The following is an 18,795-nucleotide window of genomic DNA, read 5'->3' on the forward strand; positions in this document are numbered from 1 at the left end:
TTAATATTGATTATTAAATTACTTTGATGCCATATTGAGTATTTTGGGTATTTTTATGAGATTTTAGGGTTTAACTTGTTTTAAGAATTGATGGCAGTTTTGCAATTTATAAAAAGTTAAAAGTCTCTTTGTTATGTTGTAAATAAATTTTGGGTGTGTTTTTAAAGTCTATTTCATATAAAATATTTTTATAATTTAGACTCATATATTGAGTATAATAGTAAATCTCCCTTATATCTATACTATGTGCCTCAACTCAGACAGGTGGTCTTTTGGCAAAAGGCTGATACAAAATTTTGTACATACCCCCAAGTTGCCTTGCGCTTATTTATTTATTTATTTTTAATTCACTAGATAATTAAGGTGATTTGTTGCATCTTTGGCTCTACTATATCATTTGAGGAATAGAAAATGTGAATGAAGGAATAATATATGGTACTGTCATTGTCCTACACCTAACCCCTATTATCCGATTACCTATTTAGTTACACTCTCCGTCCCAACCAACATGCTCGCTCTCTTATTCATTTCCGGACATAAACAATTTCCCACTCCAAATCAAATCCAGTCTTATCTCTATCTCTGTATCTAACCCAATAACTTTTCCTAACCCTCTTTCTTGTTCACTCCAAGTTGTACCTAATTTGACAATATGCCTCCCTCTAGTGAAGCCTTATAACAAGAAGCATCGCCAGCTAAACAAACAAAATAAAACATCCAAGCTATAAATTATTAACAAGCATTGTCAGATTTTCATTTCACCATGTATGCATAATAATATAAGATAATTAACAGTTGAGGTGCCATCATTAGTTACAAAGTTTGCACCTTACACAATTGAAACAACTCCAAACCTATTAAGCAACGAGTAATAGAAGAAGAGTTTTGTTAGGATTAAAATTTGCACAATCACACTATTTGTGGTTTTCTCTTCAATTCAACCAACAAAGCAAGGAATCCACTAACACTTTTATTTCATACAACCCTCTTAATTATGTACCCCTTCCATTTTAATTAGTACTAATCATGTATTTAATCAGTGTAAAATGAGGAAATTCCACGTCAGAAATGAATGGATTATGAGTTTTGGATCACGTCAAAGTGTCAAACCATGAAACAAACCAACCGTCCCTACTAAACAAGAGGCGTTCTTCACTACGTGTATCACTCAATTCGCTCCTTTTCAAATTGAGTTCCAGGGTCATTCTAGTACTTTCTCACTACCCTTCCATAGTACAACGTAAACATGACGTGTCCTCCTACAACCACGACACCTGTTGCCACCCACTCTCAAAAACGCTCAACGAGTCCCAAATCCGTAAATAAATTCAAAACTCAGGCCCATTCGCAGACACCGATTCAAATTGAAAAACCAACGCTTGCAACCGTTTACGTAGTTTTAAACTTCTTCTATAAAACAGTTACTCTTACAGATAAGCAACACAATCAAGGAAGAAAGAAGAAACAAGAGACGTGCTCTCTCTCTCTCTCTCTCTCTCTCTCTCTCTCTCTCTCGTCTTTCATTTTCAATTCTCATTCTGTAAATCAAATTAGTGTTTTCGTTTTTCTCAGTCACAAAAAACCAATCACTGTTTCATTGATTAATTTTTCATCATCGTATTCATATCGATCAATGTTTCGCGTAAGCAACACGGTGATCGGGATCCTGAACTCGCTGTTCCTGCTGCTGGGGCTGGCCTCCATCGGGGCGTCGATCTACTTCCACGTCCATGGCGGGACCAACTGCCAGAAAGTTCTCCAAAACCCTCTCCTGATCCTCGGCATTTTCTTCTTCGTGGTCTCTCTCCTGGGCCTACTGGGTTCGTGCTGCCGCCTCAACTCGCTCCTCTACATATACCTGGCCGTGATATTCTTGGTGATCGTGGGGCTCATCGGGTTCACGGTTTTCGCGATATTCGTGACGAACAAGGGGATTGGGCAGGCGGTGTCTGGGAGAGGGTACAAGGAGTATAAGATCGGAGACTTCTCGCATTGGCTGCAGCATTATGTGGTGAATGGGAAGAACTGGGGGCCCATCAAAAGTTGTTTGATCGATGCGCAGGTTTGCAGGAGCCTTGGCAACGATGTTCATCAGACCCAGTCCGACTTTTACAAAAAGAACTTGTCTCCTATACAGGTACGTACGTTCATTCATTCATTCATTTTCACGGATTAGTTTTAATTTAATTTATTTATTATTTGACTTAATTCGTGATTTTAATTATAATTTTCAGTCTGGTTGTTGCAAGCCCCCGTCCTACTGCGGTTACGAGTTCAAGAATGCAACGTTCTGGGTGGTGCCGAAATCGGGACCGGAAGTGGAAGACAGTGACTGCAAGACATGGAGCAATGAGCAGAAGGTGTTATGCTACGATTGCCAGTCGTGCAAGGGAGGAGTGCTGGCCAACATTAGGAAGGAGTGGAGGCGTTTGGCTCTTTTCAACACCTGTCTCCTTGTCCTCGTCACCCTCGTCTACTGCGTTGGCTGCTGTGCTTCCAAGAACAACCGCTTCTCTACTTATAACGTCTACAACAAATATAGAGGCAGAGGCGGCCCTTGACATCTCTAACCTTTCCTTTGCTAGTATTAGTTTTTATTATTATTATTATTATTAATGGTGGAGTTTAATTTTACTAATTTTTATTATTTAAGATGTTCATCCTAGTTATATATAGAGGAGGTACTGTTTGTTGTTAGTTGTCTAGAATTGAATTGATCTTCAAGTACTTATTTAATCAGTTATTTTGCATCTTCGAAATTCTGATTTCTCTTTTGTGTTGGATTAAAAAGCTCTTATCCTTTTTTACGTACGTGCAATCTCAAACATCATGTTAGGGTGAAAGAGTTCGTACGTATTTTGTTTGCATGAGAACGATGATGGGCTGAGCCAGTCTCCACTATTCATTACTCTGTAGCTGATGATGATGATGGGCTGGGCTTCTCTCTCCAGTTGGGCCCTTCCCTTCCCTCCTGTAAACGAACCCCACTATACCAAATCGTCAAAATATTCTTTTTTCTCTTTTTCTTTTCAATTTCCCCTTCCTCACATTTTTTTCAAACTTTACCTTTAAGGATGCACGCCCATTTCAGGCCCCTTGGATCAGTACACTCTAGCCAACGGCCTTAAAAGTTACTATCAAATATACAAAACAAGACATTCTCAGTAAAAGAATTTAGGCCACTTGAATTGACTGTCGCAAACGAACGTTCGTTTGGGATGCCACGGCAAATCTTCCCAAATTTTCTGAGCACTCAATATATAAAGAGCAGTCAAGTGGCGGCCTCAAAATTCATTTGAATGAAACAAACAGCTTGGCTCAGTTCACAACTATCAGATACACATTAATCTTAAAGGATGAAACCTGACAAAATAGTTTTGACTTCTACTACTTGAGAAAGGTACAAGCAAGAAACAGGAACACATATACTACGAGTGACGTTACAAGCTCGAGAGTCCAAGTTGGGTGTAATAGCATTGACGGAATATTGGGTACCAAAACCGAACCACATACCCAGCCAGTCACAAGAGCTCCAAGCCTGCGATTGAGCCAATGTAAGTAAGAGACGAGAAAAGGGGAAGAAAAAAAAGTAGAGAACTACAGCTACTGTCACTATCCACTGCAAACATACCCAAAAATGCAAGCTCTGCCCAAGCTCTTTGTCTTCTCATTGAGGAAATATATGCAAGCTGCCAAGGACACTGCCACCTGTAGTAACAAAATTTTCATTTAACACAGAAACTAAGGGGCAGCAACATTGCAGTGTATTTTCTGAGTTCTCAAATGCAAATTGTAATATTTAATAAAATACACTGACATAGACGAAGGGTTTATTTATCTAGTATGGTGCAAAAGCACTTGGAAGGATGGAGAGGATCTAGGGTTCAGTTGTAAGTGATGGGAGAAAGATGAATTCAGCCTATACTAGAAGATAGGCATTTACTATAGGGAGAAAGGCCTGTCTCAAAGTTCTAAAGCTGATTGTGTGATTGTGTGAGTAAAGCCTTGTTTCCCAAAGAAACTGCCACAATGCCACTAACATTTTCTGTTTCAACCATTTGGACTTAATCAAAGACATCACCAATATAGGGAACAGACAGACGAAGAGGTCTCATGAAAGGTTCAAAGGATAAATAAGAACAGCCCCCCAAAAAGATCAGTGTCTAACAAAATAGTAACACTCCCCACATGCGCACAAATCAGTCACAAGTAAAACAAATTTCACATCTAAGCTACATAGTTATTAAAAAAATCAGGTGCATTAGAACATTGTTAATCACTACATAAAATGGCATCAGCAAAGGTATGATAAGAAAACAAAAGTGCATTAGAACATTGTTAATCACTACATAAAATTTAGAACAAACCTGAAAAGCAGGTCCACCTTCAGCTGAGTTCATGATACTCCAGCCACCCATGAATGCAAAGAGGAACAATCTTCTGAAAATGACTTCAATAGGTGGAACTTCCACAAAATTGAGCAGATTCTTAACCCAAGGTGGAGACTCTTCAACTTTCTTTTTTAACTTGCTCTTCAAATTAATCTTTGTTTTCTTCCTCTGTGTGAAGCTGGCCATCAAGATTTTCTCAAAAGCAGATTCAATTGATTCTTCACTTCTCTCATGTCCAGCATACTGCTGCAAGAGAAAATTTCGTGATCCCCAAATTTCTTCCTCAGAAGCATCATAGCTTACACCAAGACGTTTATAGGGATCCCATATGCTGGTTCGAGGGAACTTTGGAACATTACCTAGAAAGACAAAGGAAAAGGAGTGAAAATTTGATTGAAGGGGCCGAAAAATCACTCGAAAATGAACTTGCAGCTTATACTTCTCCACGAGGAACTCCCACGGTAGATATACTAAACTATTATCCAGCATAAATTTTATGGGTAGGGTATAATCAAGACCATGAGAACTTGCCATCAATTAAATGTCAACTAGCAGCATCAACAGTTAGTCCCTTCTACGCTTACTACAAGATGCTGTGTCCTTAAATGTAAATTTTGGGTGTTGAAACAATGGAAGTAGGCAGTAAATAGAATAGATAATGCTAACATTACCCACAAGACAATTGCAGTTCCAATAACAAAAATAAAAATAAAAATCCCCTCAAATTATTTATTCTCCATACAAACAAAAAGAGCTAATTTTCATCTGGAGAATGAAACCCAAAACACTAGAATAATGTGCATATATGTAGAAAGATTGAAATGAATACCTCCATAAGATGTATCGGCAGCACATCTAGGGGTTCGTACAGGGGAGTAAGATGTTTGCAGCTTCTTTGTATTTGCACGAAAAGTACTGTAAGCAAAGCAAGAAAAAAGCAAAATCAATATAGATAATCGTAGACATATACACACAAACGCAGAGAGAGAGAGAGAGAGAGAGTACAGTTTTTGGCCGACGAAAGGGGTGGTGAAATTAGGGGTCGAGACCGAAAGGGAGACCATGGTTTGCTGATGAAGTGTGTGCGCAGAGAAAACCCTAATTTCAATGATTGTCGGACGCCATGAAAAATAGCTAATGAAGCTGTGAGTCAAACAGGGCTTGGGTTGGAAGAGGAGCAACAATATCCGCTACCTTGTGTTTTTCAACCCAGCCAATTAAACCGACCCTTGCTATCTTATGCTGCGAAGCGCACAGCGCACCCTTCTTTCTCTGAACAGTTATAGCTTTTAGCGTTTAATATTATATTTTTTTTACTAATTTGTATTCAATATATATAATATATTAAAATAGTATAGCCGTGCGGCTATACTTTTTAAATATTAAAATCAATTAAAATCTTATAGCCCGGAGGCTATACTATTTAAATATTCGAATATATTTAAACCGTATAGCCGGACGGCTATACTCGTTAAATTTTAAAATATATTTATAAAGTATACCAGTATAGCCGCGCGGCTATACTCGCTAAATATAGAAATATATATATTTCCTTCTATGGAGGCTGAGCCCCAGGCACAACGGTAGCACCTTATATCACTCGTATGAGCTCCGAGCTGTGACTCATCAACTTACGAAAGCCATTCATGCTTCAATTCACCCTTCTACACACAAGGCTTGAGTCGTATTTTCAAACAAAGTGTCAAGACACCCAAGAGAATCCTTCTATGGAGTTTGTGACAAGACAAGGGCATGAGGAAAGTGAAGCAATTTCTCAAGAAACAAGCCAAGGAATGACTGATTTCAAGTCCTCACCCCTCCCCAACTTGCCTGCAGTTGATCAACTATGTATAGCATAATTAAGCAAGTATTATATTCTAGTCTGTCATCAAAACCGAGCCGAGCATGTAATTTCATACCCAACTGCAACTCCAAGCCTTGTAATATATGATTTCCTCAATCCAAACGTCCTTATAAATCAAAGCTGTAAAATGCAAAAACAATGCATAGCAGTTGGTCTTAGTCCGTTATGGACTAGACAAAACTGTGTGAAGTTCCCTTTCCATTGATGTTGAACAAGGTTCATTTACAACCATGCTCCAACTAGAAGCATCCTATTAAAACCACAAAAAAGAAAGATTCATATGGTGATATGGTGGTGTACAACATGTCAATATTTCTGAAAGAAAGAAAAGGAAGATACAACATGGCGGCAAGAGGAAACTTCTAGGTCAGCCTCAGCGCCATTTCTTGAAGAAGAGCTCGCTTCTGCACAACACTTATTACATGGTTGGTCTCGGCATTCTCAACAACATCAGTTATAATGGCAGCTGCATGACCAAGTGGCTCCTCAGGAGCCCTCTTCACATGAAGGCCTGCACACCACAACCACATGAGACTATGACAAAGTAGAGAATGGTTTATCTATAAACTGATTGTCATTGGAAGAGAATCTATAGGAACTAGCGCAAGTAAAGCCTAAATTTCATGAAACTAATCAACATCCTTTTGTCCCCAGAGAGAGAGAGAGAGAGAGAGAGAGAGAGCTCAGCGGGCCGTGATGGGATATAGCCAATGTACATGGTTGCTGAACCCATCAACCTGAACAGGGAATGCAGCAAAGAGGCTGTGTCTTAATTGACTGCCAATGTGCCAGCCTTCCAGTCCAGACAATTTTTTTTTTTCTTACGGAAGAAATCCAATTAACACCGACAGTATGTTATTTATACAGACTGAAAAATCAGAAGACAGTAAAGATGTAACAAAGCCATTGACAATATTTTTCATAATAAACAACAAACCAATTGATAACTGACCCAATACAAAACTAATGCGAGCTGATTTGAGAACTTTGTTACTCAAGGCAATAACTATAGACATACTAAGAACCTGAGAACCAGAAAAGTGCAACCAAAATCCGGCACTCCAACTAACTACTCTGAGTGTATCCCATTTATAAACCAGATGATCACAAGCTAATATGATTACTTCTACCGAGATAGTTATTTATAAACTTTGGCTATTGGAGCTGCCTCCCCTGTTGATTTACAATTGCTACCTTCCAACCATCAAGAATGGTTACTGCAGCATGCTCTTTGTGGTGCAAAATTGTGCAAAGGCCTCCTTGTCGCTCCACCGAGCCCAAACCACCTCCCCCCCATGACAAAACTCTAGCCAGATCATTCCCTCTTCCGGAAGCTACAGTAGCAACTGGAGGAGACAAAGTTGCAAAAAATGAGGCCCATTAGCAGTCCAAACTACAAAATTGAGGCCCACTAAAGTCCAATTTTGGAAACAAGGCTCATTAGCGGCCTAAATTACAAAATTGAGGCCTATTAACGGCCTAATTTGTGAAACGAGGACCACTATCTGCCCAAATGACTAAATTGTGCACCACTAACGGTCCAAATTGTGGAAACAAGACCCATTGGTGGCCCAAAGTACAAAATTGAGACCCGTCACAGGCCCAAATTGCAAAAAGTTGATTAATAACGGCCCAAATTACAAAATCGAGGCCCATTAACCGCCGAAGTTAACAAAATGGCCCATTAACGGCCCAAAGTACGAAGGGCTGAAACATCGTGCAACAACATTTTCTGTCTTTCTGGTATATCTTTGTACATCAATTAATGATTAGCATTTCTTTTATTAAGTAACAAAATAACATTTTTCAGACCAAAAAAAGGGTAACAAAATAACATTTATGTCATAGCTTAGCACTTTGGTCGTGTTGAGCAAACTGCTGCCGCAAAATCCTTCTCATGACCTTATTTGTTGCTGTCCTTGGAAGAGATGGGAGAGGCACAACTCTTGAAACCTGCACCAGCCAAGGAAAGTGTAAGGCTGCACAGCTAAGCTAATTCTTCTGGCCACCAAAACGAGAAAGAGAAGTAAACGTAACCTTGAGCAGAGCAGATCAATACCTTGAACAGCGGATTTAGTTTCTTCTGCACAGCTGAATTGAAGGATGTTCTCAACTGATTCAAATCTGCAGTTTGGTTATCTGAATTTTTAAATACAACAGCAAGTACCAGCTGCTCAGGACCCCCTACAGCAGGGGGGACACCGATGGCAGCTGTCTCGAGGACATCGCTATCAACTTCATTGCAGATTCGTTCAATCTCAACTGAACTAACCTGCCCAAACAAAATGGTGTGCTGTACATCAGAGCGAACCAACCTTGAAAGTAATTTATGAGTTCATTTAAGGCTAGGTTGTTTATTTATACATGCAACTTGCAAGTCACCAAGTCAATGAGTAGTTTGTTTACGTTGATTGAAGAAGATTAATGCATTGGGTTAAATTACAAAACACACTATATGATATCAATAAACAGAGCACCTTTTGTACACAGAAATTCAGAAGCACCATCTTCCTAGCACAGGAATGAGGTTAGATTTCATGTTCATGCATATGCCTAACATTGAACTCCAATCGTGTTTTGTTTCCAAAATTAGTGCCTACCTTGATGCCTCCAAGATTCATTGTATCATCTGCACGACCATGGGCATGATAGTAACCTCTAGATGTCCGTTCAAACACATCCCCATGTCTCCTTAAAACCTGCATTTTGGAAAATCATGGAAAGTTGTTTACCTTCCCATGTAAGCTTGATGGTATACTGGTATCCAAGTGAAGAAGAAAGTTGTTTACCTTCCCATTCCACAATGGCATTCCCTTAAAATAAACATCATAATGATCAGCATTCAGTAATGTACTAGAAGCTCCAAACATGAGGGGACCAAGCGCCAATTCACCAACCCCTGGTTCATTTTTTGGCTGCAATAGAAGACATCACTTTAGACAGAAGAAGTTCCACAACAGCCAGAACAGGAAGAAATACCATAAGAAACTACTCAATTAGTCGTGTCAAATGCCAAACACGATTAGTTGACAAAATTTCATGTGAAGAAGACACTTGTGCAACTAATGTCAGAGGTAATATGTAATGATGATACTGCACTTTGGCAATAGTTCACCAATACAATGGAAATGGAATAGCATTTGCATGTAAAATTAATAAGCTGTTAAGTGGATGTTCCAAATCTTGATAGAGAAATGACATGGATTTGCAAAAGAAACTCATGATTTCCTTGTAGGCTGTGGTATCTATATCTATATATATAAAGCAAAAGGCAGAGAATGGTGAAACATTCAAAATACCAGAAAATACCCTTGGATAATACAAACATTAAGAATTGAAATTATTAATTAAATGAGCATAATATGGTAAATTCACACTTTTCATATTAAAAAAATAAAAATAAAAAGAATAATCAGATAATGGATCCTATTTTTATGGACTACAACTACCCATTATCTTTTTTAATTTTAAAATAAATTTAAAGTAAAAAAAAAAAAAAAAAAGCCTCTCGCAGGTGCGGAAGCACGTGCAAAGAGGCTAGTATATATAAAGCAAAAGGCAGAGAATTGTGAAACATTCAAAATACCAAAAAATGCCCTAGGTTAATTCAAACATTAAGAATTGAAATTATTAATTAAATGAGGATAATATGGTAAATTCACTTTTTTCATATAAAAATAAAAATAAAAACAAAACCAGATAATAGGTCCTACTTTTATGGAACACAACTACCCATGTTATCTTTTCTTAATTCTAAAAATAAAAGAAAAAAGAAAAAAGAAAACCAATTTGCACATGCGTGAACATGTGCCAAGTGGCTAGTAAATTATAATGCACTACCGTCTATGAAGTGCATGAACAAAACTTGCATATGGTAATAAAGTGGATGCACTGGTGGGTTTTTCTACAATAAGTTTACGAGTAAGTACAAGTATGCAGTACATGTCTACTTTGCACATCTATTGAACACTTGCAACAAATTGAAAAGTACGGGCACAAAATTTCCTTTGAAATGTGAGGTATTTTGGTGCTTACAATGGGAACACCATCATTGCCAAGGATAAACAAACTGCAGCCCATAGCTGGTGTGCTAAAAGCAGCCAATGACTGAGCCTGCAACAATGACCCAGAAACAAAACCACCACCAATCTCTGTACCACCACAATACTCAATGATAGGCTTGTAGTGAGCCCTCCCCATCAGCCATAGGTATTCGTCAACATTTGATGCTTCACCGGTGGACCCAAAGCAACTACCAGATTTCAGGGAAAGGAAAGAGAATAAATTAAGGCTTCATTACTGACATAAAACTGATTTCATTAAGATACAATGCAAGAATCCAGATGTTTAGAGACAAAATATGGTGCATACCAATGAAGACAACTAAAACTTACCGAATGGTGGACCAATCATAGCCAGAAACAGAGTTTGTACTCTTCCATGTTCGAACAATACTCGGGATTACACCAAGCATTGTAACTTTGGCGTCCTAGACAGATTGCAAGAGTTTTAGTTGTGAGAAAGCATTTACAACTAAATTATCCTAAATGCCTAAAATCCTATGAATACTTGATGAAAATTTATTGCATTATAAACAGGTAGCAATATTTGTTACTCACACAACCTAGCTATTCCAAAACATTTGTTTCTGAGTTCTTGTGGCAAAAGTCGGTTTACACATAGGTAGGGAAGGAAAGAATTATGATGCATACAAGCGGGAAACAGCTTTCTTATTGAAAAGGATACTCTGTGTTTTGAGGATCAAACTATTTAAAGAGTGAAACAAGCTACTAACTCGCCCCTGAGACCTAGCTTAAAGAATGGCAGTGACAACCAGGGTGTGTTTAAGCTTCAAATATTACCAATCAAAATGATATAACGGTAGGACCAAGAATATTCTAAAGTAACATTGTATTGCAAAGTTATCCCACTGACTTAGAAATAGCAAATGGCAAGGCCTACTTGAATATAAATGTACAACCATTCACACAAAGGGAAGCCGTTCCAGTTGGCAAAACTAGGGGAACTTAAGCAATATGAATAAAAAAATCTTCTAACACATTTAGACAAATAGCGAGAATATCTTATCACAACTGCACAATTTTCTACCTGAACAAACTTGGGAAAGCCAGATCCAAGAGGGGATCCATTATATAGCGCAATGGAAGCTCCATTTAACAATGAAGCATATACCAGCCAAGGGCCCATCATCCACCCAAGATTTGTGGGCCAAGAAACAACATCACCTATCCGGATGTCCATGTGGCACCAGGCATCTGCAGCAGCTTTGAAAGGAGTCGCATGGGTCCATGGGATTGCCTTTGGCTCCCCTACAGTAAAGATCAAGCCCAATTAAGACTGTTGCTGGACCATATAACCTTTTTCAAGTTTTGAAGGCGGCAACAATTTAGTAAGCTAGGAAATGGTTTATTAGGTTTCCTCTCTTTTACTCTTTAACCAAATGCATAAGGAAATTCATTTTTCATTAAAAAAATAACATGAATTTACAAAAGGAAAACTTTCTAAGTTAAGCTTCAATGGTCAAGTTACCAGTAGTTCCAGATGAGAAGAGTATATTTGTAAATGCTTCTATGGGTTGTTCTACAGCAGCAAATTCATCTTCTCTGCATATTGAAAAATGAACAAATACAATATTACATCAGAGCCTCACTATTTTTTCAAAGGAGATCAGACTGATAACATGTTCTTTCAAGATAATTATGTTATGAATCAAGTAATTCTAAAGAACGCAAACATGCTCAGAGTTGACAATCTTAAAGAGGGTCCCGTCCAATATAACAAAGTCAAAGAAAAAACTACTCCATAACCAAGAATGGAGATGGGATGAGTTTTTAGTGATACTGGCTCGTATGAGTGAAGCTAAATCATGCACATCCCCGAAAGGCAGAAACTTCATGCGTTCATCTATATGAGTGAAACTCATTTCAATTATTAAGAGTGCCTTTCCAGTTATGAATTGCATGAGTATTCTTTAAGGGAAAAAATCGATGATGCATAAAAGCAAGCTATAGTTAGAAAATGACAAAGGAGACAACTTCGTTAACTTAGATTCTGTTTAGAAACAAAAAAGATCAAGAAGAAATAATTTGAGTGCGTACTTGAAATCTTTTACTGTTTCTAGAAAATCATGCCAGGAAATGTCACCATCACGCAATTTCATGCTAGAATTGGAACCATTTATAAGGATAACGATTGCCATAGGAGACTGTGCTGCCACAATTTTACTGCACATTTGAAGCTATAATGTGAGAGACGCTGTCTGGAAAAAAAGAAGAAGCATAAACAGTCTATTTCAACTCAGAGCTAGAGTACTTCACCTATACAAGGGTAGATTTTTCTCGCCACGAACTATTAGATCCTAACCACCAAAAAGCCAAGGGAAGATTATTAAGAAAGGACTTGAGACTCAAAAGGCTCAATTTGTAAGTCATGTTTGACCTGTTCAACTCAGTGAGTAGATCATACTGGGCTACCAAGTTGAACATACATGTCACTACAGCAATCTCCCATCAATATATATAAAATAAAAAAACTTGCGTATCATAATGTGAAAGTAAGATACAGGGCAAAGCTGCAGGGAGCTATTTCAAATGAAAATTTTGTATACTATAATAATTCAAATGCCTCGAGTTCACAGATCACAATGCTCGTACAAATTATGGAAAATGAAAATGTAGCATGCAATATTTTAGGCTATCCAGTGAAAAGGTACGAACCTGAGTAAATATGGCTTTTGCCTCTGATATTTTAAGTCTTGTTGATATTTCAGGAGGAGCAAAACTGTCAGCAATTGATACAACCACATATCCTGCCAGAACAATAGCTAGGTAGATAATCACAGAATTGACATGCATTGGCATATCAATTGCGATTGCAGATCCTTTCTCCAAACCCAGTGCCTTTAGTGCATGTGCAACTAACCTACAAATTATAGCACAAATATACTTATTAAAAAAAATATCTCATCATAAACACATATTCATATTTCTAGTGATAGGTGCAAATAAAAAATAAATTTAACAATCGGAAATGACTTCAAGATGATAAAACTTAGCATACCAAACCTCTGTGTGCAATTCTTTGAGTGTCATCTTATTCAAAGGCAGATCATCATTTCCTTCGTCACGCCATATCACCATTGTATCATTCAAGCTCCTCTTACGATTTAAACTCAAGCAATTTTTTGCTGGATTCCCAAATGCTCCAGGAAGCCATTGACCTCCTGGAACTGATAACTGGCCATCCCCAGACAGGTTCTCACATAAAATACATTGGGGAGGTACAGAAAATGATGCATTCATCTCATCTAGTACAGCTTTCCAATAAACCTGACCAATAGAAGACAGGAACCGGATATGTAAAATGAGTATCTAACTAATTGATTTGAAGTCTTTTTTTCTTTTTCCTTCCAAATAGATAATCAACCTCAGTATTTCATATATGCTACCTCAGGGTTTGATACCGAAAATTCTTGAAAATCGGAAAAGCTGGACATGGGATCCTTATATCTAGATCCCAAGAACTCTTTTCCCCGCCTTTCCAGTAGCTGGCCAACATTTGTTAAATTTGCAGTCTCCCTTACCACGCAACAAGAGATGTAAATTCAGAATTTATTTCCATAACAGCCATAAAACAAACAAACAAACAAACAAACAAACAAACAAACAAATACACACATAAATCTCAGTGCAGGAACTTCTAAGACTTCCCACATCACAAGTCTGGTTCTTTTAATGCTTCACCATGTCGACAACCACCAAAATTATACACAAATATAAACAATTCATTCACAATACTAAGTCTAATTGTTCCTTATGTTAATTCGAAAAGAAAATGGAAATCTTCCCAGGGAACCAACACTCCCTTTCTAAACGAACTTCACTCCACGTAAAACCAAATACTGAAATATCAAAACAACTGAGTTTGAGAACTTACGAGTCGGGTAGCCAGGCCGGCGGGTCGGGTCCGAAGTCCTTATAGCAACCGTAGTACAACATCTGGTGGAAGGAGAAAGGAAGCTCCGGGCTGAGGACATGGGCAGTGATATTGCGCCACGTGTGGGGAGTGGCAGGACCGTAATTTTGGATGATGTTAGTGAGAGTTGCATGGAGTCTCTTGGCAGCCTCTGATTCGATCCCCAGAGCTTCGATGTCAGAGACGGTGATACGGTCCAGGCCTTTATACGCCATGTCCCTCCGGGCACGGTGAATTTGTGGTTGTGTCACAGAGAGAGAGAGAGAGAGAGAGAGAGAGAGAGAGAGAGGGCTACTCTACTGGGCTGCTTAAGGACAAGGTAGGTAAGGAAGGGAAGATAAGTATAACAACAGAGCTTCACCTTAGCACAAGCTGGTAGGTTGCTGGTTCATCTTTCGTTTTTTTCTTCTGTTCTTTTTGGTTTTTGTGCAAAGTTGATCTAATATTTTATGGGCACAGGTGTTACCCTTGGCTTTATGTGCAAAATGGGACATAGGTTGGTAATATTTAATTGCTCATAAAAAATGAAAAATAAAACTGTTTGGGTTAAATTTATTTGCCCAAAAAAATGGTTAATAACAATACCTTCAATTCATATAATAATTTTATTTTATTTTTCAATCTTCTTTTCTTTTTAAAAGAATTTTGAACTTACAAGAATGGATATTGTGGAACTTTGGCTCCAATTTAGTTATAGGGAATAGAATGTTTGTTTTCATCTTTAAAATATTACTGGATGTGGATGGATTTTAATTCAACAGTCTTGGGTCTCCCGTGTTGGGCTTGTAAAGCTAACTAAAGGGGCTTTCATTAAAGCCCTTTAAATGTTTATAGAAAGAAGGAAATTAAAAATAATAAAAAACCATTGAAAAATATTCTTCAGAAGAAGATGAGTAAAAATTAGAGTTGGGAGGAGGAGGCGGGAAAGAAATAAAAGAAGACCAATTGACTAATAGCATTCGCATTCACCAAAGAGTTAAAAAAAAACATACATATGACTGATTTCATTCATGACCATGAGCATAACAATGTTATGTTCTCTTGCTTAGATCCTCCTAAAGGACTGTAAATTTAATATGGGAAGGCACTAGCTTTGCAAGCACCTCCATAGCATATTCTCTTGCCTTTTGTTCTTCAGCCTTAATCTTTTCAATCTTCTTCTTTCGTTTGATGAAGCGGGATTCTTGTTTCTCAAAGTGGGGACCCTCAACGAATGTCCGTATCTCTGAAAAGACAAGTTTGGGTTCCTTGGGCAAACAACAAGTAGGACATGTAGTTGAGGAGGACGGGATTTCATGAATATTGATATTCTTTTGATCTGCAGTTGCAAAGGAGGGAATTGCTTGTGGACTAGTAGTAGAATAAGCAGCTGCTGCTGTATGATCATGATCCTTGTGGTGAATATCTTTGATCATCTTTTTATTTTGAAGCGTAGCCAATAATTTCTTTGCTCTCTCCAAGCCCATATCATCATCAGCAGCAGCAGCAGCAGCATCAGTACCTCCAGATCTAATGGCCTGCACCTTTGCATCATTATCATGATCGTCACTGCTTGTCCTGCACCGCTTTCTGTAATTTCTATCCCCTTGGCTACGGCTTCTGTTGTTCCAATGACACCGATATTCCATCTCTACTCTATTTGAAGACAACGGAGGAGGAGGAGACTGTAATTGGCTTGGCCTGGACGTACTTGAGATCGGGAGGGAGTTGGATGTTGCACAATGTAGGAAGTGGCCACACATGACACATATATATAGACACGCAACGCAAGCAAGAAACTTGATGGGTTAGTTCCAAGATTCCCACTTATACTAGGAGAACTAGTCTCCTAGTCGCTATGGAAAGCCTAAAAACACCAATAATAACAAGGGCCGAAGCACAAATAACAAACTTGACCAACAATAACAAGGTTAGGCCGAAGCCCAATCGATCACCTGCAATCAAACACCAGACAGATACTAGTCCACTTCAAGTCCATTTCTATCAATAAAGTTTGTTTGTTTTCCAACAAGAAAAAGAAAAGAAAATCCATCTTTCTCTTAACAAATGAACTACATTCGAAAACACTGAACACCTCTTAGCTAGCTGTACAGTCAAAATACCACAACGATACACCTCGTGAATCCAAAACCAATGACATGTACATCACATACAATATATTTGCCAAACAGAGTAAACTAGTATTATTAACTAGAGCTAGAGGCATCTGAAACTTATAGCAGCAGGCACTATCCGTTTAAGCTCGTGCAAAGCTTGCCGTCTTGCCTCCTCTTCCTCCACATCTTCATCACTGTCATCCACTACTTCACCACGAAATAATTGGGCAGAATTTATCACAACTTCCTTAAGAGAAACAACAGCCTTCATCAAGAACGTGACAATTTTGACAGCACCTTTACGACCATGAAAGCCTACAATTTCCACAACCTCCAAATGATGATGGGAGCATGTGTTAGCAGCAGCAGGTTCCTTAAGATTTACTTCTGGATACATGAATTCTTCAGAATATTTGAATTGCATCTGCACCACGAAGCAAGAAACGTCATTTAAACCAGAACCAAGCACGCATCTCTCAATAAAAAAGAGTGAACAAATAAAGCAAAAATACTGACCCTTATCACAAGCTTCTGCATGTAAGAACATGCTTCAATGAAACAGTTTATTTGTTCAAGAACCAGACTATCATCTACTAGCACTTCCAATTCCAAATGTCGGATATTTGGTAATGCAGGAACAGAATACACCTCCCTATCAACCTGAAAGAAGAGAAGCAGAGAGTAGGGAAGGAACAATTAATTATTAAACGAGCTAGCTACATGTACAAAGCTGAGAACTATATACAATCCAATATAAATAAATCAAAACTAAAAACAACACATCAATTTTAAACGTACCATTCCATTCAAATCTATTCTGAGAGTACGGAGCTGAGAGAGACAGCCTGAAAGTTGTTGAGTGAATATTAGAGCTCTGTGATCATCAGTGACCACGCCATCACGCTCAGATATTGACACCTCAACTAATAATGGGACATTGCTCAACTCCAATTCAATAGGATAACCAGAATAAGAAAATGAAACAAGATTTGCTTCAGAAATCAGGATGTTCACCAACCCATCTTGCCAAGCTTCTACAGCTAAATGCTTCAAGTTCAAACCAAAAAGTGAACTAACAATCAAACTCATCAGATTTGGGCAATTAGACACTTCTAATTGCTCAAGGCAAGGGAAGCTAGACAACACAAACTCAATATCTCTTGTTGTCACCCCAACACTTTTCAAATAAAGATGTTTGAGAGCAGGGTATTCACTGTAACCAAAAGCTTGTGTCAAAACGTCACACAACCCATTTCCCAAATATATCGATCTGTGTGAATGTGCAGAAAAGTAACCCTTTTCTCGATTGCAAATTTGACCCACTTGTCAATGAAAAGTCCGAAAGACAAATTCAAAGGGAAACATACCCTGAATTTCTCAACGTTTGGGCCTACATGCCTCTCCACCACACCATCCACCCAATTTACATACTGACACTGACATTGCTTATCTTCAAAATCTTGGTTTTGGTAATGGCTGCGATGGGTTAAAGGCTTCATATTCTTCTCAAAATCAAAATCAAGCGCCAGACAAGAAGTCCAAACATATCTCCACTTGCGAGAAAGTACACTGGTGGCCACAGCTTCCTTTAAGGGCAAGAGAGACATAATCTGATCCAGAATATCATTTGGCAAATTCCAGAAGGTGTCTTGATCCTAAAGAACAAAAAACAAAATAAAATAAAATGTTAGTGTATGTCATTTCATTTCATAGTTGCATGAAAATTATTGAACATAATGAAAACACAAGGAAGTATTCAGAATATGGGGGAAAGTCCCTTCAAAAGTGAAATTCATTCAAACCTGACGAAAGCAGGGGAAAAGGAGAGAAACATCCACAAAGTAGCAACATAAAGAGAGAAACTAGTAACTAAACCACAGATCAGTTTAGTAAAAGAAAAGACAAAATTAAAATCGAAGAGGGGGCTTAAAACCCATCAGAAACTAAAACCCAAACAAGAGATGGTGGGGTTCGGTTGACCCAGAAATTGGGGGGGTGATTACTGATTCTATGAGGTTATAAAATTCGTTGAAAACATAAGCGTCTTTACATTTTCCTGTACACATTCAGACAGTAGGATCAGAAGAGGCTTTACATTTATATAATGGTTCAATGAAGTAATTGAATTCATTGAATACAAAAGAATCTTTACGTTTTCCTATATGTATTCAGAAATTGGAAGCAATTAATAGTTCTATGAAGCAATTGAATTCATTGAAAACACTAGAATCTCTACATTTTCCTATACGTATTCACAAATTTGAGGTAATGAAGTTATTGAATGCATCGAAAACACAATTATCTTTACATTTCCCTGTACCCCATTTAGAAATATGTGAGTTAATGCATGGTTCTTTGAAGTTCTTGATTTAATCTAATGACAGCTAAACAAAGAAAATTCTGCATTTACCTTTTGTTTCACGCCTTCAGAAATTGTGGCCTTTGGATT

The 18,795-nt window shown here is 38.1% G+C and overlaps 4 protein-coding genes and 1 long non-coding RNA gene across 6 annotated transcripts in view; 1 reads left to right on the plus strand and 4 right to left on the minus strand.

Annotated features, from left to right (window-relative positions):
* Positions 1-1,464: 1,464 nt before the first annotated feature.
* Positions 1,465-2,752, plus strand: LOC117627121 (tetraspanin-11). The gene is made up of 2 exons (XM_034359051.1): positions 1,465-2,137; positions 2,235-2,752. Exons 1-2 carry the CDS (start codon positions 1,634-1,636, stop codon positions 2,559-2,561), a joined length of 831 nt encoding a protein of 276 aa, XP_034214942.1. The 5' UTR covers positions 1,465-1,633; the 3' UTR covers positions 2,562-2,752.
* A 413-nt stretch (positions 2,753-3,165) lies between these two features.
* On the minus strand, positions 3,166-5,646 carry LOC117627123 (protein CHAPERONE-LIKE PROTEIN OF POR1, chloroplastic). The gene is made up of 5 exons (XM_034359052.1): positions 5,397-5,646; positions 5,221-5,306; positions 4,368-4,750; positions 3,632-3,708; positions 3,166-3,538 (listed from the first exon to the last, which is right to left on the minus strand). Exons 1-5 carry the CDS (start codon positions 5,453-5,455, stop codon positions 3,388-3,390), a joined length of 756 nt encoding a protein of 251 aa, XP_034214943.1. The 5' UTR covers positions 5,456-5,646; the 3' UTR covers positions 3,166-3,387.
* Positions 5,647-6,394: 748 nt separating this feature from the next.
* Positions 6,395-14,681, minus strand: LOC117627129. The gene is made up of 2 exons (XR_004585731.1): positions 14,502-14,681; positions 6,395-6,937 (listed from the first exon to the last, which is right to left on the minus strand). It is a non-coding gene; the product is annotated as an uncharacterized LOC117627129 (long non-coding RNA).
* LOC117627119 (probable acyl-activating enzyme 17, peroxisomal) lies at positions 7,964-14,506 on the minus strand. Of its 2 annotated transcripts, XM_034359048.1 has the most exons (14): positions 14,212-14,506; positions 13,724-13,853; positions 13,336-13,604; positions 12,993-13,197; positions 12,594-12,634; positions 12,375-12,500; positions 11,806-11,879; positions 11,365-11,585; positions 10,650-10,744; positions 10,291-10,507; positions 9,045-9,170; positions 8,856-8,954; positions 8,315-8,527; positions 7,964-8,208 (listed from the first exon to the last, which is right to left on the minus strand). In XM_034359048.1, the coding sequence occupies exons 1-14, from the start codon at positions 14,463-14,465 to the stop codon at positions 8,098-8,100; spliced, it is 2,181 nt and encodes a 726-aa protein (XP_034214939.1). In that variant the 5' UTR covers positions 14,466-14,506; the 3' UTR covers positions 7,964-8,097. The 2 variants fall into 2 exon arrangements, with proteins under 2 accessions (XP_034214939.1, XP_034214940.1); XM_034359049.1 differs by lacking the exons at positions 13,336-13,604; positions 13,724-13,853.
* Positions 14,682-16,446: 1,765 nt separating the features above from the next.
* LOC117629147 (F-box/LRR-repeat protein At3g26922-like) overlaps positions 16,447-18,795 on the minus strand; it is a 4,080-nt gene continuing 1,731 nt past the window's right edge. Inside the window, exons 2-5 of the mRNA XM_034361653.1 lie at positions 17,714-18,001; positions 17,145-17,393; positions 16,863-17,006; positions 16,447-16,770 (exon numbers count right to left, since the gene is read on the minus strand). Coding sequence (XP_034217544.1) covers positions 16,447-16,770; positions 16,863-17,006; positions 17,145-17,393; positions 17,714-18,001 — 1,005 coding nt within the window. The remainder of the gene's footprint in view (positions 16,771-16,862; positions 17,007-17,144; positions 17,394-17,713; positions 18,002-18,795) is intronic.

This window comes from Prunus dulcis, chromosome 5, assembly GCF_902201215.1.
Source record: "Prunus dulcis chromosome 5, ALMONDv2, whole genome shotgun sequence".
NCBI classification, from domain to species: Eukaryota; Viridiplantae; Streptophyta; class Magnoliopsida; order Rosales; family Rosaceae; genus Prunus; species Prunus dulcis.